This window comes from Magallana gigas, chromosome 1, assembly GCF_963853765.1.
Source record: "Magallana gigas chromosome 1, xbMagGiga1.1, whole genome shotgun sequence".
NCBI classification, from domain to species: Eukaryota; Metazoa; Mollusca; class Bivalvia; order Ostreida; family Ostreidae; genus Magallana; species Magallana gigas.
The window spans coordinates 14373950-14401424 of NC_088853.1; the positions used below are offsets into that span (position 1 = coordinate 14373950).

Here is a 27475-nt window from a genome sequence, read left to right on the forward strand (position 1 = left end):
GCTCGTGTAAATGGGGAACTGGAATGTACATACGATCGGCTGGAGGATGGAATTCCTCCCAAAAAACAAAGTTCTATAAAGGGGGGGGGGGGGGATGAATAAAACTTTTCGTTTTCTACTAAGGTTATTTGGGCAGACCTTTTCTTGGGCTATAATATAAGGTCCTACTACCTAATAAATAAAGTTCTGTAAAAGGGAATGTTTATATTACTTTTCTTCTGCTATTTAGAATATTAAGGCTGGCCTTTTCTTGGGCTATAATATAAGGTCCTACTAACTTATAAACAAAGTTCTATAAAGGGGAAATGTTTAAAAATGTTCGCTTTCTATTAAGAATATTAAGACCTTTGCTTGGGCTATAATATAAGGTCCTGCTACCTATTAAGGTATCCGATCCATAAGAGCCTCAGATTCAATGAATCTGGGTGCATAGCAGGTATGTATGGGCTTAATACTCAGTATACTTGGACATAATTTTCCTATTTAAGTTTCAATATGTAAGTGTGGAATGTGTCCTAATTAATGACCTTTTCCTTTTTTGAAGAGTTATCCCCCTTTGCCTTTATTTTATAAAAACTAATTCTAAAAAAATGTACACGGTATAAAATTTATTTTCAATAGTTTTAGTATTCCAAATGATAAAATACATCTTTCCACCGAAGCATTTTTTGACATTTCTAGTAATTACTTTTTATATCTTAAAAAATATGCTTGTCTCCATAGACCTTAATGCAATCTTCATTAATTAATTACTGCTCAGTTAATAATATTTTTAAAAATTTTTCTCGGTAAATCTTTTTTAAATGCTTTAAATAAATATCAAAGTATTAAATACATGATGGATATTCAAGGTTGGAAAAATTTGGTCCTAATATGGATCGGATACCTTAAACAAAGTTCTATAAAGAGGGAATGTTTGAAAAAAATTTTAGGATAAAAAAATACCTCAAGACTGAGGATTGGAAAACCTTAATGACCTTTTGCTGGGACTCTTGAATAATAGAGTTTTGTAGCAACCTCTAATGAAACAACGTCCACTAATGGTATAATGTTGCATTAGTGGTCAGGATGTTGACCACTAATGATATAATTTTATCATTAACGAACAACCTAACCGTCCGCTAATGATTTTAAAATATAATTTTAGATTTATATCATTAGCGGTCAAAAACCGTAACCTCTAATGATATGGAAAAAAATGAGAAATAAGGACTACCTTGACCACTAATGATACACATTTGCACACATTTTCAATTGCATTAGTGGATGGATTTGCTACCTTTAATGATATGATATGATATAATTTAATATAAAATTATATATATATATATATATATATATATATATATATATATATATATATATATATATATATATATATATATATATATATATATATATATATTAGAAATTTTAAATCGTACTTGAGTATACCTGAGCTATATACTTACAAAAGCAAAGTATCAAGGAAAAATTACGATATTTACATTTGGAAAAAAAATACTTAAGTGACGTCATAGATGGATAGGTCATGGACAATGGTGACTAATGTTGAGTCTAATATGTTAGACAACCTCTGTATAACGTTGGATAAAAATTTGATTTTCATACGATACTGCATAAGAATTGGTTAAAATTGGGGGGGGGGGGGGGTGGGGGGGGGCAGTTATTTGATCATATACATGTATATAGTCCTTTATTGTAAAATACACCATTCTGACATTGCCCCTGATATTTTGTCTTTTTACTTGAACTGAAATAGTCGTATACAGACAAAATAAATACAATTTATGACTTCGTCTGTTTACTTGAAGATCAAAATTGATTATCATTAATCAAAAAGGAGTTGTGCTAAATATTTTTAGTTGAAGAAAGTTTGAAGAAAAGCAATTTTACGATATTAAAAAATTATTGATAAACTTTTAGCGGGATTTTATTAACATAAAAAGGTCCAATTCATAAGACTTATTCTGCCTGGTGCAGGCAGATAGCTAACCTTGCACAACGCAAACAAAAGTCACACGGGTTTCATATTTTATTTTGTGTGGAAACGTTGCCGTCATGAATAATATTGGTAAAAAACTACAACAAATAGAAATAACAAATTACTAAAAAGGAAAATGAAGAATCTTACTTTATAACTTTAAACTGTAAATGACTTTTACGACCAGTATGGTGTGCCATACTTTTAAGAATGTTTTATTTGTAAAATAAATTTCCATCTGTAACTATACTTCAAAAATACAATTTAATACTAAAAAAATTTGAGCAATTACTTCAATAAAAAAGACTTACTTAGTGGTTTGAGGCACGCATCTAACAAGATTGAAGACGATTGACAAAGTGAGACCGGACTGGTCAGTAAGGCTGACAGGAAGTGAGTGATTGACCAGATATAGTTAACTTGTACCAAAAATGATTACCGGGTATATTAAACTCAAAGTGGTTAGCTTGTAAAAAAAATATTTCTGAGGAATTTTAAAATTAAACCATAGACAACACAAGACTATTTGCTATTATGGTCTGTAGCACAATTGAATCACTAATTTGTTGTTAAGTTGAATATGTTGGTTTGTTAAGTATACATTAGAACAACAAAGAATATGAATTAATGTTGGTTGAATTACAACTACTTCATCAATGGTGATTATGTCGGTGTAACAAAAAATGTTCACCATGGTTGAAAATTGACCCGGGTTTGATAAAATTATATCATTAGTGGTCAACATTCTGTCCACTAATGCAACATTATGTCGTTAGTGGACGGTGTATCATTATATAAATAGTGCCTGTTTTGGAGGGTAACAGTTGAAATTGACACCCCGAGAGAACCATTGTCAACCGACGCGAAGCGGAGGTTGACAATGGTTTTCGAGGGGTGTCAATTTCAACTGTTATCCTCCCAAATAGGCACTATTTATTTTATTATACTGAATGCCTTAATTTTAGAGAAATTTTTACTGCTTTTGTATAGAAATGACGTGAATTCTACGGCGAACTGTACGCGCATAATTTACGCGCATGTAACAATTCGTTTTTGTTACCCGTTGCCAAGTGTGTTGCTAACGCTGAGGGTAATAGAACAAATTATCAACTGCGTCTAAACTAATCAGATTTCAGTATTTAACATGAAAGTATAATAATAGAGGTTGCTACATACCACGTTTTCAGTCAAATGAAATATTAAATGATTGAAGTCAGAAAAATCAACCTTTGAAATGTCAAATTACCCAAGACGGTAAATATAGCGGATAGTATGAAAGAGTTAAAGTTTTGAAACCGAAACTTTTAAGTACACACATGTACAATTAAACTGTTACACTTCTGAGCAAAGACAGTTCAAAACTCTGAAGTCGGAGTCAATTTTCAACAGGGTCAGTTTTCAACGTGTCGATGTCATTAGAAGTTTGAAAAATATTCTGTTGAAAAATGACGTTTGGTCGCAGTTTTAACGTTAGAAAAGCCCGCCCCCCCCCCCCCAATAACCCAAATCAATGTTGAAAAATGAAATCCGGGTATACATTTCACGACTTTTGGTCTCAGTTTTCAACGTTAAAAAAAGAAACATTATATCGTTTGTGGACGTTGTATCATTAGAGGTTGCTACAGAGCTTATGCTTTTTCTTCGGATGCTTGCACATTTCAACCTTGCTAAGAATGAAGAAAATTAAAAAAAAAACCAAAACAGACTTCAAATTATACAATAATAAATAATCTGTATCCAACAATATGCACAAAAACAACAATAACATTTTTCTTTTTCAGACAATTTAAGGTTTTATGGGACATCTATCACAATTAATCGGGATGAAAGTTCATTAAAATTAAAATACTTTCACTGGAAATCTCAGAATATTTAACAAAAAAATACTTTTTTGAGAAAGTAAACATTTTAAAATCCACAGCGTGATTTGAACTAATGACTTGCAGACTCATAGAGAAACCTTTAACCCACTGCGCTACACTGTTAAAAGACAAATTTGGGAAAGAAACTATTTATAAAATTATTCTTCAATTTTTTGTTTATTTTGATAAATAGTACATAAAATATGGAGGTGTCCCCTACCATCTTAAGTACAAAGTATACTTAGCATCATTAATATATTAATATTCAAGTATGCATTCTTCACACTAAACACAACAGTCAAATATGGTATCTTACAAATTGCCCAAAAACAGCAACCACTGTCCGGATCTGTCCATAAGAGTAGCAACTTAAGGATGTACAACATTAACATACAAGTTTGCATTCTTCCCGCCAAACACACAACAGGCAGATATGATCTTCCTTTGACACTTTCCTTCTGTTGTTGTTCGAACACTGTATGTGCAGATGGAACAGTCTTGACATTGTGTCCAAATCCCAGACTTGGGCTTCCTACAAAAGGGAATCTGGCATATGTCATCCTCTTCTTTTGTACCATCCATCAGTCTTTGCTTAATGTACCTTCTGTATCTGGCCACATGATACTGCCTCATTATCTTTATATCTACGTTGCAGAGAATGGCTTCAGCATACTAAAAAAAAAAACTGCTACATTTAATAACCCTTAACCTTGTAATTAAGTTTGTAATATTTCAAATACTGTGAATTCCTTATATTATGCGAGTTCTTAATTCCGGGATCCTGCTGGTTTGTTTCGAATTGCGACAATATTAAATCGCGAACGTTGAACTTTTCTAATTATTTCTTATAGTTTTCAACTCTCAGAAAATAATGGCAAGATTTTAAAATCCGCGAAGGATGCTTCTCGCGATTACACGGGGATATTAATTCCTCGCATTTAGTAAGGAATTTACAGTATGATATATCTATCTTTAAATTTCTACATCAACAAACCATTTATAGGCATAATCTAAGTTTATGCTTAATATAACTTACCATAAGAACAAAGACACCACAACTGTTGCCTTCTCTTTGACGACTTACAGCTTGATGGTCACTGCTCCATTTTTCCAACCCTTCCGGAATGTATCTTTCCCTCGTGTACATGTACTTCCTTTACAAATAAAAAAGGAAAATAAATAACTACAAGAGATTACCACATCCTTTGTTTGATAAAACTAGAACTGTCCTAATGGGACTAATACCCCCGCAAGGCTAATTTCAAATGGGACAAATAATTGAATTGAATAATAAAGGCTTGGAACACATACAAAAAAAAAATTCTAGAATTGTAAAAAAAAAAAAAATTAGTTAACAAAGAAAAATTAAAATCAAAATTGTCAGAATTTCACTGTAAATACATATCTTTAACAGTAATACATTTACAAATGTATGTATCTGATGATATATTTTTTTAAAATTCAATTGATTTAATGAAAAACCAACAAAATGACAATAACCCCTCCCTTTGCAATAAATGGAAATACCGGTAGCCAAGCAATGCTCTTTTGTTGATAAAACTTTGAATATCTTTCTAATAAGAGTCTTGACAAATGTAATTAGTTGTTTCAAATTTTCCTCACTTTCTCCTATGACACAATGGAACTCCATATCAGAAAACTGATCCTATAGGACTATGATTTTCTTTGATGAGCTTGTTAAATTTAATAAACTCCCAAAACATTACCATTATAACCATACTATGTAAAAATATGTAAAAAAGAAAATTTAAAATTACAAACAATTTTAAAATTGCCAAAACACTACAATCATATCAGTAATTTTGAATTTCATTTAAATTAATGCCCAATAGGGTCACTTCATCAATTTTCTTGACTAATAAATTTAAACATTTCAAAATAGTTTAACTTCTTTATTAATAATGATATTATTTATTTCCTTATGATAGAAACTTTTGGTTTATATGAAACAGTTTTAAAATAGCCCCAAAACCATCACCCACTTTACAGATTATCAATTTCGACTAAACACTGGCTCCATCTGAACCATGGCTCAGATAATGGCTCCCTTGGGACAAATGAATTCAGCTACACTGGTCTATGATGTTCTTATTAGATCCTAAGAATTTATTATTGACAAATAAAAACTTTGCATTGTCAGTTGATAGAATACTTATAAAAAATAATTTTTTCTATTAATTAAGACATAAAGACAAAAAAACACCATCTGGATGTATGTATATAAATATATTTTAGAGTGTTTTAATACTATTAATTAATTAATAAAATCTGTAAGGATTACCTCCCTTACTTTTCAACATTAGTGTACAATATATATATAGAATAAGGAAAATGAAAACTGTCATAACATCTTTAAATCTTGTCTGATCTTAAAAAAAATTGCAGGTGCACATCTTCAGATGGTGTTCAACATATGTACAAATTTTCAAACTGGTCCATGCAGTAATAAAAAATTCTATAGGGGGGACAAAGTTGCGTCTACAGACAGGCGAACGGACGGACAGACGGACAGGGTGAAACCAATATACCCCCCTAAACTTCGTTTGCGGGGGTATAATGAGTTGTCATTATCATAAAGTGTTTTCAATACTTATCCAAAAATGTAATTCACTGAGTAAAATAAGTGAGCCAAGAGTCTATAAATACATGTTAGTTCAAATTATAATTTATATTTTCCTATTTTCCTTTATCTTTTTTCCTTTCATAAACAGTTTAGAAAGATATTATCATATTTACAAATGTTATCTTGCTTCCCTAAATGATTTACATAAAAAAAAACAATATCTGGGTGTTAGTCACAGAGTTTTAAAGAGGGCTCGTTGGCCATTTTAGACTTCTTGAGAAGCAGAGCTCTGTATAAAAATATAAGGAACTATGCTAATTTAAAAGACATTTTTAAACATTTACTTTGCTAAATAATACTTTACATCTTAACAAGCTTTTCCTTCAAATTTTAGGTAGATCTGATGGTTATTACTTGACCATCCAGCCTCCTTAAGCAAGACCAAGATCTTACAATAAACTTTTTTGTAAACAAAGTTCGGGTCGTTTTGATGACTTTTTATTACATTTTGAGTGCTGATAAAAAAAACTATAAGTATACAAATTAGGTGCGACAAAGAATAGAAAATGTTTAAGTTCAAAACCAACTAGCAAATAGAAGTTATCATGTTGAGACAATTTTAACCAGGATACATTACCAGATTGTGAATAAATCCATAGAACAAGCTTTGTAAACATAACAAAGAATCTCTGCTTAATTTTACAGATTTTCATATTCGTATTTTAGAGCATTGGAAATACCTTATTGAAGAATCATATAAACAATAAAAGTAAAAATCTAAAAGTTTTCTTTTCATAGTGAGACCATGCATGCCTCTATCATTACAAAGTAGCATATTTTACCTCCACTTGTGTTCGATGTCCGGATGTTGGTGTCCTAGGGGATCCAACACCAAAACTGTTTTCTTTGACATACTGGCGACCAAGAGAATCCAGTGGTGGTTGCTGCAAATGGCCATCAGGATAAAGGCATAGGAGGAAAACTTCACCTTTGGGTATAACCAGGAAAGGTAGTCCCTCCTGGTCCATTTCTCCATTAGAAAGCAAGGGAGAATGAAGTCTTCATTTTTCTGTAGTAGTGTCCTCTCTCTCTGCAGGAGGCCAAGATAAGCATGTATGATCTGAAACCATTAAAAAATCATTCATTTAAGGCACAAAGGTCAACACATGTTTAAGAAATAAGGAATTATTCTTTGAGTACTATGAGGTGATCAAACACATTAAAGCCCTTATTGCTTTTTGAAAGATCGCACCAAACCTTATTTTATCATCTTATAATATTCAAAGAATGCTTCCATATTAACTATCTATATATAATTTTAAGAAATTGTGCAATTTAAATATTCAAATAGTCATTGCTGAAATGTATTTGGCTATAATTACAAATAGATTTGTAGTGTTATCATACAGACACTGAAAAAATTTAAATAAATATGAATAAATTGTTATTTATCATGTTCCAACTTGTTGTTGACTTGTTGACATACCGAATCATCCAGCCAATTCTGACCATCGAGGCAATGGAGATCTTTTCCTGTAATGGAATTGGAGCCAATAACCAATTTCTTCGATGCAGGCAACTTGGGGAATGGTGTTAGGGACACCTTTTTCCAGATGATTCGGAACTTCATTGATTGTCTCCATGGTTTCATGATGCAGCATCCTTGAAGTATACGAGGACACCACAACTGCCGTTGCCAACATTGCTGAACACAAATTGGTGTGAATATCTTCAGTCTTCACTTCCGCCAGAAGAATCTTGAAGACATGGTCGTAAAAGTCTTCATTCTCGTCATGTGTATCAGCAGTGAGTGACAGTCTTGGGTTGGCATGACACTCAGGGATTTGCAATGAAAAGGTGATTTTTGGTAGTGCCTTGGATGTCACCGAAGTTTGGATTGCTGCCAAATGTCCTGCATCAAAGAATTCTTTCAGTCTTCCTCCGACTCCCTGCAGGGTCCTATCTGACAAAACTGGTGATGATGATCTCGTAGAAGCCTCGTCTTCATTTGGCTAAACTTCATGTTGCACCATCTTAAAAGACACTCACTATCACTCTGATGTTCATTTTCCTGGGTTTCCTCTGTGGAAACTGTCATCACTGGTGATGGCTTTTTCACTCGATCCATCAAATGCCTTGGTCTTCTCCTCTTTAACTTGAGGTTTCCAACGCTGCACTTCAACTTTAACACTGTTCCGGATCTGTCCATAAGAGTAGCAACTCCTTTGGATGAAACATCAGAAATGGTGTATGGCCCAATCCAATTCAGTTCTTTCAGCTTTGACTGTTTCCTTTGCAATTTCTGGCAATTCCTCGTATACACAATGTCCCTAGGTGCAAACGAATTCTTGGCAGCAACTTTTCTTCCATGATCTTCTTTCATTTTCGTCTGGGCATCCTTGATGTTTTCCTCAACTATGTCGTGTAAAGTTTTCCTGTACTTCATCAAGTTTTCAACAATGTCTTCTGTTGCTTCTTTCGGTGTTTCCATTTCTTTGAGTTTCATCTCTGCCGGAAGTGTAGGAGACCTTACATATGCTATCTGGAAAGGTGAATACTTTGTCGTGCGGGAAATGGTCTGGAGAATCCCAAATAGGGCTGGATCGAGTTGCAGATCCCAAGAGTCAGCATCCTGGACTAACTTCTGTAGTGATCTGTACATTATAAAAAAAATCAATAAGTACCAGTACAATACGTATATGGTATTATAATTACAGTGCATTGCCTTGTATATGTTGATGAAAGGAAGAGAGTGTACAAGGTCTGTCAAATCCCCCACAACCAGGATTTTGAAAAGACAAATGATTATATATTTAAAACAAGAGAAAAGCTGTCAATGGGACAGCAAACCAGGTTTTCTTTTGTTTGAACAGTCTCCACAATCCATTTGTCAATCCTGAATTGATGAAATTTACATATCCAGAGAAATGGGGTACTCTATATGCAATTTTTCCCCCCAAAAATGACGAAGTTAAACAGCTGGTATTTTTTTCATATCTTATCAAAAATCAAATTCCTAGCTATATGCACAACTCTGATGTAGGTACAATCGATCTGCAAAACATCAACATCCTATCTTAAAAACTGCTGGAAGAGTTATCCATACAATATGGTACCCTTTATGCAATATTTTGCCTAAAAAATGACTAAATTTGGATACAACTATCACCAGTGTTCAGATTTTAAGCCCATCAAATATATATATATATATATATATATATATATATATATATATATATATATATATATATATATATATATATATGGGGTATATATATATATTTCACATCTCATGCTTTAGCTTTTCAATATTCAACTTTTGAAACTGCATCACCATCTGGCCTTTATCCAATTCATTTACATAATTCAATCCATTCTCATTCATTTTCGTTCAAAAATGAAAGGATCGGTCTTTGCAAGTCACAAAACAATGAGAAAAGAATGTGTGTGTACGGACGGACGGAAAGACAGACAGATGGACCGACTGATCACTCTAGGGCACCTGCAGAGCAGAGCCCTTAAAAAGTTGAACTTTGACAATTTGAACCACTCTTAACCAAAGAAATCTTATTAAAATTATGTTCTACAGGTACTGTAGTACACATTAACATTGAATTAGTTTTGGTTTAACGTGGTCTTTGTACAGGAACTTAAACAAATATTGCCATTAGTGACTTTTCTAATACAATCATGAATATTGCCACATTCATGTATATCAAAAAGACATCCTTTGAAATTGTTGTCTAGTGGTAATGAGAGGTCCTTTTGATTATGTGGTCGCTGGATCGTTACCACCAAATAATAAATATTTTTGTTTTCACTTAATTGAAGCATGGAAAGAATAGATAGTATAAATTACATGTATCTAATCTTCTGATTTTTTTCTCCTAATTACTTGTTTAATTCAGACTGAGTATGGGCACACCCAATACGGTTCAGAATATGAACTGACCTTATACACAGTGTTTCTTGAATTTATGACAAAAAAATTGTTACAGACACCATTATAAAATCAGTATTTAGGTTTCAAAAATCATATTGCAACATGTACCGGTACTTGAAACTATTTATAGTAACAGGTACTTTCCATCCAAGCACAGGTGTAGGGGATATAGGGAAAAGGAACAATACCTCTTTAAAATTTTGGTGGAGTGATCAGGTGACCAAAATATATCTTTTAACTAATTTAAGCAATATGAGATGTATTTTTTAGAATTTTCTTTTTCTAAATACATAAATACATTTACAATTTCTGTATCAAATGATTTTTTTTGCATTTGCTTGAATGAAATATTAAAACACATCGTGACACATTTACCCTCATTTAGCATGCCAAGCATTTCTGTGGATAAAACTTTAATATAGTCTTTTATCTCTTGACAGATGCAATTACTCATTTCAAAATTTTCCTCACTTTCCCCTAGTATCTTGCAATTCTTTATCTTAGAAAATTGATCATATAGGACTATATTACTTAATTTTCTCTGATGAGCTTGTTAACTTCGAGAAACTTGCAAAACATTAATAATCATAATGATACTTAAAATTCCGTTATTTTGAACTTTATATTTCCACATTTGTATAATATTTGACTTACACTGGTTAAAAAATCTATTCATAGTGTTATCAGACAAAGACACTGGATAATATTAATATTTTCATCTAATTTAATAACATTTTGAATTTTTGATTCAGGGGATATCACACACAAGAAAAAGTATGCCTTATTGAAATATTGATTAATGGCTGAACAGTTTTGAAGCAGGAAATGCATATCAATAGTTGTACCGAAATGTTTTATTTGACTGATCTTTTGAAAATTGGACCCAATTGTATAGACCATTTTATGAAAAGGTCTGACCTTAAGGTAGTCCTACACAAGTGTACACTCTGCACTCAATGAGCTGAATTAATTAGGAAAGCCTAATCTTAAATTAAAGATATGCATTCTAACAATACATGAAAATGATTGAAAATGTGAAATTTGGAAAACGTCGACTTTTTAAAATCAAATATCAATTACCGGTATTGGGGAATTAGAACTGGATTAATAAAAAAGAATATAAACATTGGCTCTAACCATATCACAAAGTCAAACTCAATACAGATTTTATTTCTCTGAATCCAGACATCAAAACCACAATTCACATTTTTGATCATACTATTAAACCTATTTCATTTTGCGGAGCGGAAATTTGGGGGTATTTTAATCCATTCGCAAAATGAATTCAGATTTCTGGCTGTGCAATGGACAAAATTTATCCAAACACACTTTGTGACAAATTGTATCTTAAGTTTTGCAAATCGATACTTGGTGTGCATAAATCTGCAACAAACTTTGCTGTTCTATCTGAACTGGGAAGATTTCCCTTACATTTTGATATCATAAGATCTATGTTAAGTTATTTGGTACAGACTTAAGAATCAAAGTCAATCCTCTCCACTCTTGTATAATGCTTATTGTGAATAACAACAGTTGTTTGAACAGAATACCCCCTCCTGATATGCTCAATTCAATTTTTAACTAACAGCATTGATGGCATAAAAAATTTTGGCCAAGAGAACTACATAAGATTACTTAAAAATTGAGCAGAGGAGAAGTTTAACTCGTTTTCGCATTTCCGCTCATAGACTTTAAATATTGAAAGAGGACGATATCAAGGCATTCCTTGACAAGATAGATACTGTAATTATATTTAGATGTAATGTCAAATCAGTGGATGATATTTTTTTTTTTTATTCTCATGTGATCATAATAATGATTTAAGAGATATTCTGTACAATTTAGCTATTGACTCTTGTAAAAATTTTCAATACATGGACAATGACCAAAAATTATACTGGCTTATGACAACAAATGAAGATTTACAATTACTTGTACAACTCAGTGAAATGATTCTTAAAGGTGGAATATTAGGCCAAATAAAAAAATATGTGTGGTTCCGGTAACATCTGAAAAAAAAATTAGGGTAGGTAGGTAGGAATTTTTTTTTTATTTATTTTTTTTTTTTTTTTAGAAATTTATAAAATGATTCTCTTAGTACTGCATGTACCTTGCACTGCATTGCAGATGGCATTTGTATTTAGTGAGATAAATATACTAAATTAAGATTGGTAGAGAGCATCTAGCTTTTATTACTATGACACAAATATTTTTAAATAAAAAATTAATAAAAAAATAATTTCTGTTTAAAAACAACATGAACAAAAAAGTTTTAAATGTTTGGTATTATATAATTATAAGGCTGGGACAATTCAGAGTTTATTTGATTTGGTTCGAATTTGATTCAGAATGCTATGATTTGTTATTTTTTCTATTCGTTTCAATTAAACAAAGGTCAATCTCAATATTTCTCATTTTAAATTTAAAAAATTATTTTTACCTTGCAGATTCCTTATAAATTCAATTTAGGGCCCAACTTAGAGCAAAATTTTAGGGAGATTCACTTCTATCTATCAGAAAAATAGGGAGAAGCTTGACAAATTAGAGAGACTTCCATTTCTTGACAATAGCATAATGCTAATAATGATATAATACAAAGTTTAAGTCTTTAATAATTTAGATTGGATAAGAAACAAGTCAATAAAAACTAAAACAACAATATAATTTTTTTTTTTAATTATCCAATTTGTTGAATTTAAATTTTTTGATGTATTCATACATTTTATATATGAAATGTTTTGCAATTGTGTTAGCTTAATGACAAATAAAATCAGTCTTTGTATTTTGGTGTATTTTGGAGGTATTAGTCCAACCCTTTGACCCAATTACAACCGTTGTGCAGAGGACCTTGAAAATAACTGTTAACATATTGTTTTATGATTATTTCATTTCATTATTTCATTATTTCAATGGAAGATTTGGCAATAAATCAAATGACTATACATTTCAATCGACAAGAGGTCATTCCGTGGTTGACTATATATGTGTTCCTCATGATGTTTACAATCAGTGCTCAGACTTTCAAATAATTTCTTGTAGTGACATTGTTGAAAATGCTGGTCTAGTAAGTATGCAGGGCGAAAACTGTAGAATACCCGATCATGGATTTCTCATATTTGACTTTATGATACGTGATTTTGAAAATGCACATCCGAGTGAAAACACTGTAACATCATCCACGCGTCCTATTAAAAAATATAAACTACGATGTATCCCTCCTTCTTTCATATCTTCTGTAAACGTAAGAGGAACCTTATTGAATATGATACGGATCATTGAAACATGCCGTGAATCCCAAGAAAACATTGACAGAACCTACACACAGTTATGTAACATTATAACAAAAGCAATGGAGTGTAGTATACCGAAATTTGATTGGTCAAAAAGGTCGTGGAAAAAATTCCGTACACATAAACCCTACTGGAACAATGAGCTCACTGAGCTATGGCGAGTCATGCGGGAAAAAGAGAAAACATTCCTAAAACACAAAAAAGGAAATAGCGTATTAAAACAAAAATCTTTCAGTGAATACAAAAGGGCTAAACAGGAACTCGACAAACGGATGCGTTTTTTTCGTCGAAAATACAACTTAGATCTGGCTATAAACCTTGATAATTTCTCTTCAAATAATCCCAAAAAGTTTTGGGAAGAACTGAGGTCTCTTGGACCAAAAAGGAAAAATAAAGTACCGACAGAGTGTTATACTGATGACAATGACGGGTCTATATCTAGTGACCCCACATATGTGCAAAACGTTTGGAAATCGGAATTCTGTAACTTATATAATCCCTCCACAGATGTAGCCAGCAATGACGCCTTTCTCCAACGTGTCAAAGAATCGGTAAACTTCATGGAAAATAATATGCTGGACCCCCTTAGAGAACATAATCCTTACCTTTAGTTAACAGACCTATAGAACTCGATGAAGTGAAAAATGTTATTATGAAATCTAAAAAGGGAAAATCCTCTGGTGTAGATGAAATCCCGTATGAAGTGCTCAAATACGATTGTGTAATAGAAGTTATTCATCGCCTCTTCATGTTATGTTTTGAGTCCCATATAATTCCCTCTGTGTGGCGACAAGCTATTATATGTCCTATTTTAAAAGATTCTAACAGTGACCCAAGAGTACCGCTTAACTATCGAGGAATCAGTCTATTATCAACTATTTATAAAATGTACAGCTCTATTTTAAATCATAGATTGGTATCATATTTAGAAGATAACAACCTGCTTGTTGATGAGCAAAATGGATTTCGACGTGAACGCTCTTGTGCCGACCACGTTTTAACACTTAACAGTATTATACAGAATAGAAAAGAAACATTCGTTGTTTCATCGATCTACAAAAAGCTTTCGATACAGTGGACCGTGACCTCTTAAAGTTCTCCCTCTTAAATAATGGAATCGACGGGGATTTTTACAATTAAATAAAATCTATATATGGAAACACAGTATCGTGTGTAAGAGTCAGTGAGCTATGTACCGACTGGTTCTCTACTTCAGCTGGGGTACGACAAGGAGACAACTTATCACCGACCCTCTTTGCTCTTTTCATTAACGATCTCGCAAAAGAAATTAAAGAACTGAGGAAAGGTATAACGGTGGGCGAAATCAATTTAGGTATTTTATTGTATGCTGATGATATTGCTATTTCATCCGACTCAAAAGAAAATTTGCAAAAAATATTGGATACTGTGTCTTACTGGTGTGAAAAATGGCGTCTTCATATAAATATGAAAAAATCAGGAATTATACATTTTAGGAAAAAAGGACCCCGAAGCGATTTTCAGTTCCAAATTAACAGCAATATTCTCCAGAATAATACAGATTATAAATACCTTCGTGTAATATTTCATGAAAAAATGAATTTCCAAAACAACGCCGATACTTTATCAAAAGCTGGTGGACGCACTCTCGGAGGCATGATTTCCAAAATTCGTCCATTTAAAGAAATAGGAATTTCAACTTTTGAAAAATTGTTTTTAAATTGTGTAGCACCAGTTTTGGATTACTGTAGTGAAGTGTGGGGCCTCCAGAATTATCATTCTATTGAAATGGTACAGAATCGAGCCCTACGTTTTTACTTACTCGTTCACAGATTTACACCTTCACCAGCGCTACACGGGGAATTTGGATGGAAACTCTGTTATCATAGACACTGTATTAACGCCGTGCGATTATGGAATCGATTGCTGACAATGGAGGACGATCGGCTAACAAAGCGTGTTTTCCTGTGGGACTTTAATCAAACTGGTTTATCTAGATGGACATCATGTATTAAATCACTATTTGAATCCATGAATCTGTTACATATTTACGATAATTTATCAATCTGTGATGTTAATGAATTTGAAAACAAGCTGTTTCTTACTTATGAAAATGAATGGTTACGAAAGATAAATCAACTACCAAAATTGCGATTGTATAAAAGCATTAAAACAAATTTTAAAACTGAAAATTACCTTGAAATGAACATCTCAAAATCTCAAAGATCTATTTTGGCACAATTCAGATGTGGGATACTCCCAATTAGAATTGAAACGGGGCGATATAAGGGGGAACCTCTCGATGAAAGAATATGTAATTTTTGTGTATTAAATGAAATAGAAGACGAGAGTCATTTTTTGCTGAATTGTACAATCTATTCTGATTTTAGAAGGGAATTATTTAATAATATAGGATATAATCCAACACTGGTAATGTCAAATTTAGACTGTATTTTTTTTCTACTGTCAAATTTTCCTAGACAAACCTCTAAATATTTAATTGAATCTTACCTTTACAGACAATCATTATTGTATAAAAATCGCAATGCGTAATATGTGTATATTTATGTTATAATTGTATTTGCAGTGACATATAGGCCCAATGGGCCGGGTGTTTCATTACCTATTTTGTATAACATTTTGTAATTGTTATAACACATGTCACTATAATAAATTATTTACTTACTTACTTACTTACTTATTTCAGCATTAATTTGGCAGTGTTATAAACTAATCACAAGGTACAAACTAATTATAATAAAAACACTAAAAGAAATAAACATCGGTTGTAATTTTCAACGCACAGTATGTGGTTGCATCATCCATATTTATATTGGCCCCTATAGATAAGACAGTCGCAAATTGTTTATCACAACAGGGGTTAACTGAGGCTGCGAAAATGCCTTTTGAAGTTGATAATTATCATTTTTTTTTGCCTATGGGTTTTATTAACTCAGAATCAACATCTCTTTCGAAGGAAATTCCGGCGAAAGCGAGCATGTAACCCCCTAGGTTGGTCCTAATTTATTTATTGTGAGGTACACAAGGTACAAACAGTTCTTGATTTTTCTTGTTTTTATTAATCAACTGATAGGAATTAAAATGTTCCCACACTAATTGGAGGCCGTCATTGCGGTATTGGAGCCGATGACGGAAAGCGGGGAAAATTCCGGAAAAATTTGAAAATTGGCGAGGTATTGTGAGGTTCACAAGGTACAAACAGTTCTTGATTTATCTTCTTTTTAATAACTCAATAACAAAAGATCACAAAGGTTAGGTGAAGAAATCCTGATGCAAAAACTGCGAATTGTTTTTTAATTACCGATTATGTTAACCTGCCCACCCTCTTGCGGGACAGGCTAAAATGGCATGAGACATAGGCCAACATTATCCTTTTCATAATTTTATATTAAACAAAATTAAATGTATTTATGAAACATACGTGAAAAACCTACCTTTTCCTAAAGCATAAATCAAGACATCTTCAAAGTATACATCATTTGATGATCCGGCAAAAAGCGAATATATATTCTTCTTCGTCAGCACGCACGTCAAAATTTGCTACATGAAGTTCTACTTTCACTTACAAAACGAAAACAAGCGGTAAAAGGAGCTTCTGGACGTTTTTTTTTTCAACAACTACATATAAACATTGTATTATTTCCTACAATTATGTATAGATAGCTGTGATTATTTATTTAAAAAGCAGTTAGGACCTTATCTTATAAGGGAAATGCGGACCTTATATTTAACATTTAAGGTCCGGCCGGACCAATTAACGGGTTGGACCTTAATTATACGACACCGGGCAGGGCTCATGATATTACAGCAAACCTCTACTACCATCCCCCCCCCCCCCCAAGTGTTGGAGAGAACCTAAGATACTGGTGCAGGGGACTGGGGAATGCCAATTATAACGGTGGTTATTATCTTATTAGCTGAGACTGTGGATTTAAGCAAATGAGACATAGTGACCTGGGTGAGTCAACTGCATTCACTGGTCTAGCATTATGTTGTCCCTGACCTACATGCATAGACTATGGTGCAACTCTTTCTAAATATACAGGTTGGCTATCTGAGGATTGGCATCCGCGTAGGTCCGGCGGGCATTGGATTACTGGGGATGAATCCTGGGTTATAAGGGGGTCAAAGTCCTTTAAATTTGTCCTGCCTCTTAAACTCAGGTGGGTACTTTGACAAACGGGGTATTCTTGACAGTTTTTTAGACTCGGTGGAATGATTTAGGAGTTTATTGTGCAAACTTAGAAGTATTTTTGATAAAATAAAATCCAGTAATTTAAAAGTTAACAAGTTATTTTTATTTTAGTGCTTGATAGAGCTCATAAACTAGGAACATGCCGTAATAAAACAAAGCAAAAAGAAAATAAGCTACAGACCCTGAGACGTACTACTACACCACACGCTCGCTACACGCTCTCTAAACGGTTCATACGAAAAGCTGAACGATTTACACGAAACGCTGCCCGCTTTGCCCGAAACGCTAAACGATTTACACGAAACGCTGAACGGTTTACACGAAACGCTGCCCGCTTTGCCCGAAACGCTAAATGATTTACACGAAAAGCTGAACGATTTACACGAAACGCTGCCCGCTTTGCCCGAAACGCTAAATGATTTACACGAAAAACTGAACGGTTTACACGAAACGATTCTCGCACGAAACGATTTGCTCGCTTTTCACACGCTTTGGACACGCTTTTATAAGATCGCTTTTCGTTTCCTTCGGGTCCTCTCGGATTTTTGCTCTGACTTTGTTAGTAAGAATTAATTTTTACAAAACACGAAATAATATTGATTAATTAAATTAAATTGATGCTATTATTCACAGGAAAAAATACTTATTCATAGAATTAACAAGAAATACTACGAAATATATTTATTGCTGAAAAGAAATATTCACGATTCTTATCAGTGCCGTAAATAATAAAAAATCCAGAAAAAGTTACCTTAACTCTATAATCAATACCAGAAATAAAATCCGTATGATTAAAAACTGAAATCGGTTTTTCAGCATTCTGCGGGATTTGATTTTTCTTCTCACATAAGTATTTTTATTGGTTTCAGAAAATACGATGTAAAAATACTAACAGTAAATAAACTTGTCATTATTGACATTGATAATGTTAAAAAATATTAAAAATTAAATTAGTCACATGTATACGTTAGAAAAACAAATGTTATACAAACAACCGATTATTTTTTTCTTATGTCGTATCATTCGCGTAAATAAATATGTTCCATACATAAGAAAAAATTCAAACGATTAAACAAAAAGGAAAGTTGTAATTACTATTTCGGAATTAAAAAAAAAAGTAATTTAACTTGTATTGAAAAGAACAAGAAATAAAAAATAATTTAAGTTTATGAATCAATATTCGTATAGATAACCGGCGCCCCGTATAACGGCGTACAGCGTATCAGATTCTATCAGAATCTATTTGAATTAAGTACCATGCGTATAGGTTCCCATAATAATTAATTGCATGTATACATTGTTGGCAAATCCCTGTTTGTTAATTACTTCTAAGATTGTTGTTTTCCGTTAACAGTGTTTAAATAATTAAAATAATTACTTGCAGAAATATCTTTAATCGGGATTCCAAAGAATATACTTCCCACAATTCATAGAAATGAACAGTATATTTTCTTTCTAGGTTTACATTTAATTTTGCTCAAATAATTGTTAAATTCTCTATCATTTAAATTGTGTGCTTCATCAAATACTAATTCTGATTACCTTGAAGTCATAAAATTTCTGATGGCTATTGATAAAAAAAGAGACGCGTGACCATCCAATGAAAACGAATACACAGAGTTTGATTGACAGGTTCAGCCAGGTGCAGGTCTCACCCGATGACCGAGGTTCTGAGTGCTAGTTGTACACAGCCGAATGGTCTCAGTAAGAGTTATCGATGTAACTTAAAAAAATGCTTATCAAGACATGATCGTGTAAGTAAAAGTTGATTTAGGTTTGTTCCTATTGAAATCATGTTTTGCCTACTGTATTTAATATTTTTTATGTATAGCTAATTTTAATATTGTACCAGTACTGAAACATCGTATAAAAACGTTATATATATACATGTACTCTGTAACTAGTCGGTTTTTTTTAATACATATACCTTTCTTTTGTTTGTTAAAAATTAATTCAATTTTGTAAAAAAGATAAGTATATCATTTCTTCTAGATTTTTTTTTTTATGAGAATACATGTACCTACCAAAGAATTTTGCCAATCACAAACAGTTTAAAGTAATATATTTACATCTACCAAGCACAATTTCCTCTATTTTTTACGGAAACTTATATTTAATTCATAGCTCTGTAGAAACAGCCACGCCCTTTTTATCGATTGGTCGAAATCTACAGCCGCTGTAAGTGACAGGACTGAAATTGACACGCCCTGTTTATTGATTGGTCTGAACCTATAGCGACCTTAGTAAAATCCCAAACTGCACGAAATAATCATGACGATGCCAGACCTAAAGTCTCACAGGAGACGATTTGGCTGTTTCTTTCAGCTAACGTACTGTTGTACATTAACAGTAATTTAGTGAATTTTACTAACTTTTCATAATTAGTTTATTAATTAGCTAAAGAAAGATGTTAATATAAACAATAAAATGCTTTCTTTGATGATTCATGCGGGTTATGAAGGTAGCGATCATTGCGGGAAAAATTTACGTAACCCGCTAACGCGGGCGCCATTTTGAAAAAAAATAAATTGTTAGAGAGTTCCGAATGAAATCTATGGTGGCATATCTCTGCCCCTTGTGATCAAGTTATTTTCCAATCAAATATGTTGACATGCAAGATAAATATGTTGACATGCAAGATAATTATGTCAACATGCAACATAACTATGTTGATATGCAAGATAATTGCAATCAAAAAAGAATTATACAAAATCTCAAAAAATCTCAAATAACGCCCACCTTTGACTTCCAAGATGCTAGATGCTACCATTTTATGTCGACATGCTACGTATTTATGTTAACATGCAAGATAAATATGTTGACATGCAACTAATTTATGTCAACATGCAACTTATTTATGTCGACATGCAACTTAGTTATGTTAACATGCAAGATAAATATGTTGACATGCAACATATTTTTGTCAACATGCAACTTAGTTATGTTGACATGCAACCTATAAGTTGCATGTCAACATATTTTTTTCGCATGTAAACATAACTAAGTTACATGTCAACATATTTATCTTGCATGTCAACATAAGTAAGTTGCATGTTGTCAACATAAGTTGAATGTCAGCATATTTATCTTGCATGTTAACATAAATAAGTTGCATGTCGACATAAAAAGCGTCTTAGATGTCACAGTTGGGCGATATTTGAGATTTTTTTTTTGAGATTTTGTATAATTCTTATCTGATTGCAATTTTTTTTGCATGTCAACATAGCTATGTTGCATGTTGACATAATTATCTTGCATGTCAATATAATTATCTTGCATGTCGACATATTTGATTGTAAAATAACTTTCATGCAAGGGGCAGAGATATGCCACCATAGAAATCTGATGAACGTTTAACACGGTTCTCGCACGCTTTGCTCGAAACGATTCACACGCTTTGCCCGAAACGCTGCAAGCTTTTCCCGAAACGCTAAACGGTTTACACGAAACGCTTCACGATTCACACGAAACGCTAAACGCTTTACACGAAACGTTACTTGCACGAAAGTCGCACGCTTTTTTTGGTGTAGTAGTACGTTTCAGGGTCTGTACCAAAGAATTCGATTGTATTATAAAGAAAGTTTGTTAAGTGTCAAATATTTTTTAGTTTACTTAACTTTAATGAGAGAATAGGTTATTTTTTTTTCTATGGATGAAATATTCGTTGAAAAAATAATTTCACTATAAATCACATTTCTAATAACTGAAAAAATAGCAAAAATTGTAATTGATGTTTTGGTTTTACAGCTGGACACTTTAGGAATGAATATATTAATGCATTCACTTACGGAATTTTTTTTAACGCAAAATACATGTTTCTTTACCAAGGCATTTGGTAAAATAAATGCTATTGTTTTTATTTCTATGTTAAACCATGCGAGGAAAACAAAAATAAAACTGACTAAATTCACTGTTTAGAACGTACATTTTATTTGTACTTATCCCCTCTATATCCCCTTTTTACAAAGTAGACAAAATCATTAACCATGAAAAGTTGTAAAATATCAGGACACATAAACTCCTTCAGTCATATAAACATTCATGACGTGAGAATTTATCCTAAACAAAATCGGTATTTAACTGCGTGCTTCTTTTTAATAGCTATTGATACCTGAGCGCTTGCCAAACTTTGTTGCAGGTGTATGGAATTTCGGGGGTTCGCGGGTACCCGCTCTGTTGAACACACCCCTAATATTAGGTGCCGGAACATGTTTTATTGTGTGTTAAACATCTTGATTGAGTTAAAAGGATTTAAATTCCAAAGTCAATCTACATACAGCATCCATGAACTAAATAACAATAATCCTTCTTAAAACGCCAAAAAAAATTTAATATGAGCTGTATTTTTTAGAATTTTATTTAGCTGCAAAAACCTGCTAGTATGATAAGTCTGCATGTAACTTAAACTCTTATGATAAATAAAATTTGGAAGAATCATTAATTTTGTCAGAAAAAAGATTTCTCTTCTAAAGAATATATATCAGATCAATTTTTGTACAGGACGACAATAATTCAATTTTGCTTCAATTAAGGCTTCTTTACGGCTTTTTCAATGAACATATGGCTAACAGAACTTTCAAAACCATGATATTTTTGCAAATTTAGTAAAACATAACATTTTCGTAAAAAAAAATTTCAGCATGATAATTTCAGCTCAGCAATATGAGCTGTATTTTTTAAAATTTTATTTTGCTGCAAAAACCTGCTATAATGATAAGTCTGCATATAACTTAAACTTTTATGATAATTTAGATTTGAAAAAATTATTAATTTTTGTCAAAGGAAATATTTCTCTTCTAAGGAATATATAGCAAATCGGTTTTTGTACAGGACGACAATAATTCAATTTTGCTCCAATTAAGGCTTCTTAGCGACATTTTCCACAAAAATATGGCTAACAGAAATTTAAAAACTATGATATTTTTGTCATTTTAGTAGAAAAAAAAAACATTCTAGTAAAAAAAAAATCAACATGAAAAATGCAGCTCATATTGCTTTAACAGAGAATAGGTTATTTTTTTATTTTTTTTTTTTTTTTGCTAAGGATAATATATTCATAATTTAAAAGAGCAAACAGTAGCTTTTCTGAGATTTCTGACGTTTGCACGATGACATTAAGTCTTAAATACTGAGTTTTTCTCAAAGCAAAAAATTGGTTTCATTTTATGTGCTCTCCTATATATTAAATAAGAAAGAATCTTACATTAATTATTGGTGTCACTCCTGCTTAACATAGTATGTATCCTTTATGAAGATATCTGGTATTATAATTGACCCCAAGAGCTGCTGTCACACTTAGAACATAACCCAGTTTTTAGGCCAATCAAATGTCTCCGATTCTCGTAAATTATTCATTCTTAATGGCGAAGAATCTATTTCTGAAATACTAAAGAGTTTTTGATTGGTCCGTTCAATATCAAGAAGCAGTAAATGGGCGTTACTTTATATAGTTTATTCCCCCACCCTCAAAGTTATATACATGTAGTTGAAATACAATTGTTTTGTTTTTTTTATTAAATTTGCAATACAATTTATGCATTTTAGTTTTAAATTTCCACAGTAATTTTTTATCACCTTTTTGAATTTTTGAATTATAACTTTTTTGACACATTTCGGCACAGACAAAAATATACATTCATCGACAAGCACAGACGTATCGGAATCCAGGGTTGTCTCTGAGGAACGTTTTAAGAGGTTTTCATCTGTCTTTGCCATAGGGGGAGCAAGAGGGTTGCTTATTTCCTTAAGAATAGGATATTGTTACCTTTGATATTTTTGTATGGCGTTAGAACGATGACCACTTTTGCTGGCTACAGCTTTGTCATTAAAACCACTATTATATAGTGTTGTGCATAGAGTTACCCTCCCGGAGTGATTTGTAATATTGCGACCAACTAAGGAAATTCCGGCTTCCTCATAAAATTTCTTAAACATTGTAGATAATTTGTTTATTGGAATTTTTCCAGCACTGATTCGCGGGACTTTGTTTTCACCACTAGAAATGACACTTTCAATCAAAGGTTTTCGGTAGAATGGACCAAAGCGGGGAATCAACGATAAGTAAAATGAGAACAGTTTTACTAAACACCGAGAATTGGGCGGTTGCTCGTATTGTTTAATAATTTGATTTTCTACATATTTATGTTTTAGCCCTCCCTGTATGTTTTTCGAAACTCTAGTAGTAAATTGAATGTATTGCAATTTGTTTTCAGGGTCAGCGTCTAAGTTTTTATGCCACTCCATCCCTCTAAATCCGAATGCTTTTCCATTGCAATAGAACACAGCGTTTGATAGTCCCTCGGCTGTATTAAAAGAAAAAAACACCGGTATCCCAGAAAATTTCTTCATCTGCTCGCGTCACAGGATGACTCCATTTTCTTACACTACTAAGTCAAAAAAGTACTGACATTTCCATTCCTTACTGATAAACTTAGACATTGACTGACAATGTACTGACATTACTGATAAACTGGCGGTACTGAGAAACTTGGAAAAATACTGAACTGATAAAGTTAGAGAAGTACTGACACTTTTTACTGACGTTACTGAAAAACTTAGAGAAGTACTGACAAGTACTGATAGGTACCAGTTGACACTATTGTTTTTACTCCCACTAGAGCTTTAAAGGTGTGAAATTGATCAAATAATGTTGTTTTTTTTTCAAATTTTAATAAAGAATTAAATTATTATTAAACTTATTAGTAACATTTTACTTGAATGAAAATGTCAATTTCATGTGTAATATTATAAGTGGAGGAGAAATTGAGCCAAGTACTGATAAGTACTGACTTCATTGTTCTTACTCTTACTGAATGAAATTTTATCTGATCTTTTTTTTTCATTTATGTCATTTTCACCATTAATTAATTAAGCTACCTAGATACAGTGTAAAGTTAATATAGACTGATATTAATTTTGAAGCATTAACTGGGTCTGTTATATTTAATTTGTTTAATGTTAACAAAAACCAATGATAAGAAAAATTGTCATAATTAAAAAAAAAAAGTAATATGGGGTTTTATTTGGTACACATAAAACTGTGTTGTACAAACAGGAAGGGGTGGAATTTGAGTTGGATGTTTGCAAATGACTCCGAATGTCACGGGTTTTTTTTTAATTGTAGACGTAAAACATCTTATTGTTTTAATTCAACGTTTAACCATATTCAGCTAATCACATGAAACAAAAATCACCGGTATATACAATTTGATGCGGGATAAAACGTAAGGCTAACCGGTAGTCAGGCCTACTGCGCTAAAAAAAATATCAACTATTACAAGGTTTACAGTGACATGGTAAAGAAATTGTGTTAACTTTATGTCAACATTTGTACAGCTTGTACAGAGAGAGAGAGAGAGAGAGAGAGAGAGAGAGAGAGAAAGAGAGAGAGAGAGAGAGAGAAGGGAAAGGGGTAGTGGCATTGTTTACATATGTATATAATATATAAACCATATTCACGTGATAGGACCCTGTTCTACATGGATACTTGAAAGCGGATAAAGAAGTTAAAAAAACCTATAGCAGTTCTAAACAAAATGGAAAAAAAAATCACAATAAAGAAACAATTTAACCATACATACTACAGTACTACAGCTTATCACATAATTTTGCTATAGCTTTTACACTCCTTATATCTACAATCTTTCATTAGCATACATGTTTGGGTCAAAAGCCTTTCTATTATAATAGTTTTTAATTCATACATATTTGGATTTGCGTTACTTTTGAATTACAAGAAAAAATATATTGCTTCACAATAAGAACTACTAAATCAAAAATTGTATAAATTTCTCTATTTTTATATTTTCGAAAAAGAACTGATTGTTTATCAAATGTTATTAACAAATCACACTGTCTCAAAATCTATTCTTCAACATCCCTTCATAATTCTTTTACTACAGTACATTCATAATATAAGTTTTAGATACTTTCTTCATCTCTTTTATAGTATAGTCCTAATTTCTAAAAAGAGCTCTAGAAATACGTTTTAACGGCAAATTATTATTATTTGGTCCAGCATGTTTTTTTAAATAATAATTAAAGTATGTTGAGTCTAAAAAAAATACGCTGGCCTTCATGAAAATGGCGTTAAGTAGGTCAAAATAGTGATTCAAAATGGCGGACAGCCAATCTTCAAATTTTTCTCTTAAAGTCTCTTCAACGGAGAAAAATAATGACAAACACTAATGAATTGATCCAAAATAGTATTTCATCATATCCAATGTGTGCTGAGTCTTACAAATTATGCTGGCTTTCCACAAATGTGGTTACTTAGGTCAAAGTGGCGATTTAAAATGCGGATAACAAATTGTTAACTCGTCTTATATTTCTGAAATGGACATAAAGCGTGAGACAAACAATGAATATTCAGTCCAGCTAAGTTTTTAATCATAACTTAGGTGTGGCTAGTCAGGAATAATATGCCATTTTCAAGAAATTGTCGTAAATTATCTTTAAAAAATGGCGATTCATAATGGTGGACATCCAGATTTTATATTTTTTCCTTTAGTTTCTTAAATGGTGAAAAAGCAAGAAACAAGCAATTATTTTTTTTTCAATCATAAATAAGACGTGCTAAGTCTCAGGAATCATGCTGGTTTCCACTAAAACGATATTTTTTTATGTCAAAATGGTTGACAGCCAGATTTCATATTTTTTCTTTAAAGTTTCTTAAAACGGAAAAAAGCTTGAGACCAACAAGTTTAATTTGGTCCAGCAAAGTTTATCAATATAACTAAGACATGCTGAGTCTTAAGAAATATGCTAGCTATAAAGGAAATTCCGTAAAATAGGTCAACGGGGCAATTTAAAATGACCTACAGCCAAATTTCATCACTTTCTTTTTTGACAAGAAACAAAGATTTAAAACAATTATAAACCGGTCAAACAAAAAGTTTTTATTCATAATTAGGGTATACTGAGTATGACGATATATGCTTACTTTCACAAAAATGGCGTTGTCTGGGTTAAAATAGCGTTTCATAATTCTTTTTTAAAGCCGTTTACTGGGATGAAACGTGTAATTATTACATTATACAAATATGCACATGAACAATTAGATTGGAACACTTTAACGAAGAAAAAGAACAGTTTCATATTTTACAAAAAATTGTTATTTTTTTCCGTTTTGTCTTATTAAGGCGTATACAAGTATCTTGTTTAAACATTCTGTGTTCATGCTTTTCAATATCCGTCTTGTTCCTAAACCTTTCTAGGGTTTTTTTTAAATTATACTTTATGTACCGATTTCTTCGACCTGCAAGTTCATGAAATACAACAAATGCTTACAAAGCAAAGATTGAGAGAGGAGAAATATTTCTGCACTATAAAACTGGTGTTTTTAGGCTTTAAAGACATCGATGTCATAAGCTTATATGATACAATCAGGTACTTAGGAACAGTGTACGACATGAAGAACTATTCTAGTATATGTCTGTCTCTTCCTTTAATACCTTTCCAGCAAATAAATCTAACTAACATATCATCATATACACTGGAAAAGTTCGTGATTCAAAATGAGTCGAGATCAGCATATCGTCCAGCTTTATATATAGTAATAAGTATGCGCAATATGTTTTGGACAACCCAAAGACTTTTACTCTTTTTAACATTACTAG

The 27475-nt window shown here is 32.2% G+C and overlaps 1 protein-coding gene across 4 annotated transcripts in view; it reads right to left on the minus strand.

Annotated features, from left to right (window-relative positions):
- Nucleotides 1-27475, minus strand: part of LOC105331900 (sentrin-specific protease 5) — a 36326-nt gene that overhangs the window by 1970 nt on the left and 6881 nt on the right. The window contains exons 1-5 of one of the 4 annotated variants that reach the window (XM_066083738.1): nt 17098-17381; nt 7917-9084; nt 7273-7550; nt 4883-5000; nt 2296-4518 (exon numbers count right to left, since the gene is read on the minus strand). The exons of 1 other annotated variant lie outside the window; for it this stretch is intronic. In XM_066083738.1, the coding sequence (XP_065939810.1) occupies nt 4216-4518; nt 4883-5000; nt 7273-7550; nt 7917-8081 (864 nt within the window). In that variant the 5' untranslated portion in view covers nt 8082-9084; nt 17098-17381 and the 3' untranslated portion in view covers nt 2296-4215. Of the gene's footprint in view, nt 1-2295; nt 4519-4882; nt 5001-7272; nt 7551-7916; nt 9085-17097; nt 17382-23061; nt 23206-27475 lie in introns of those variants that run through there. 2 more of the 4 variants (XM_066083729.1, XM_034464493.2) reach the window with 2 other exon arrangements.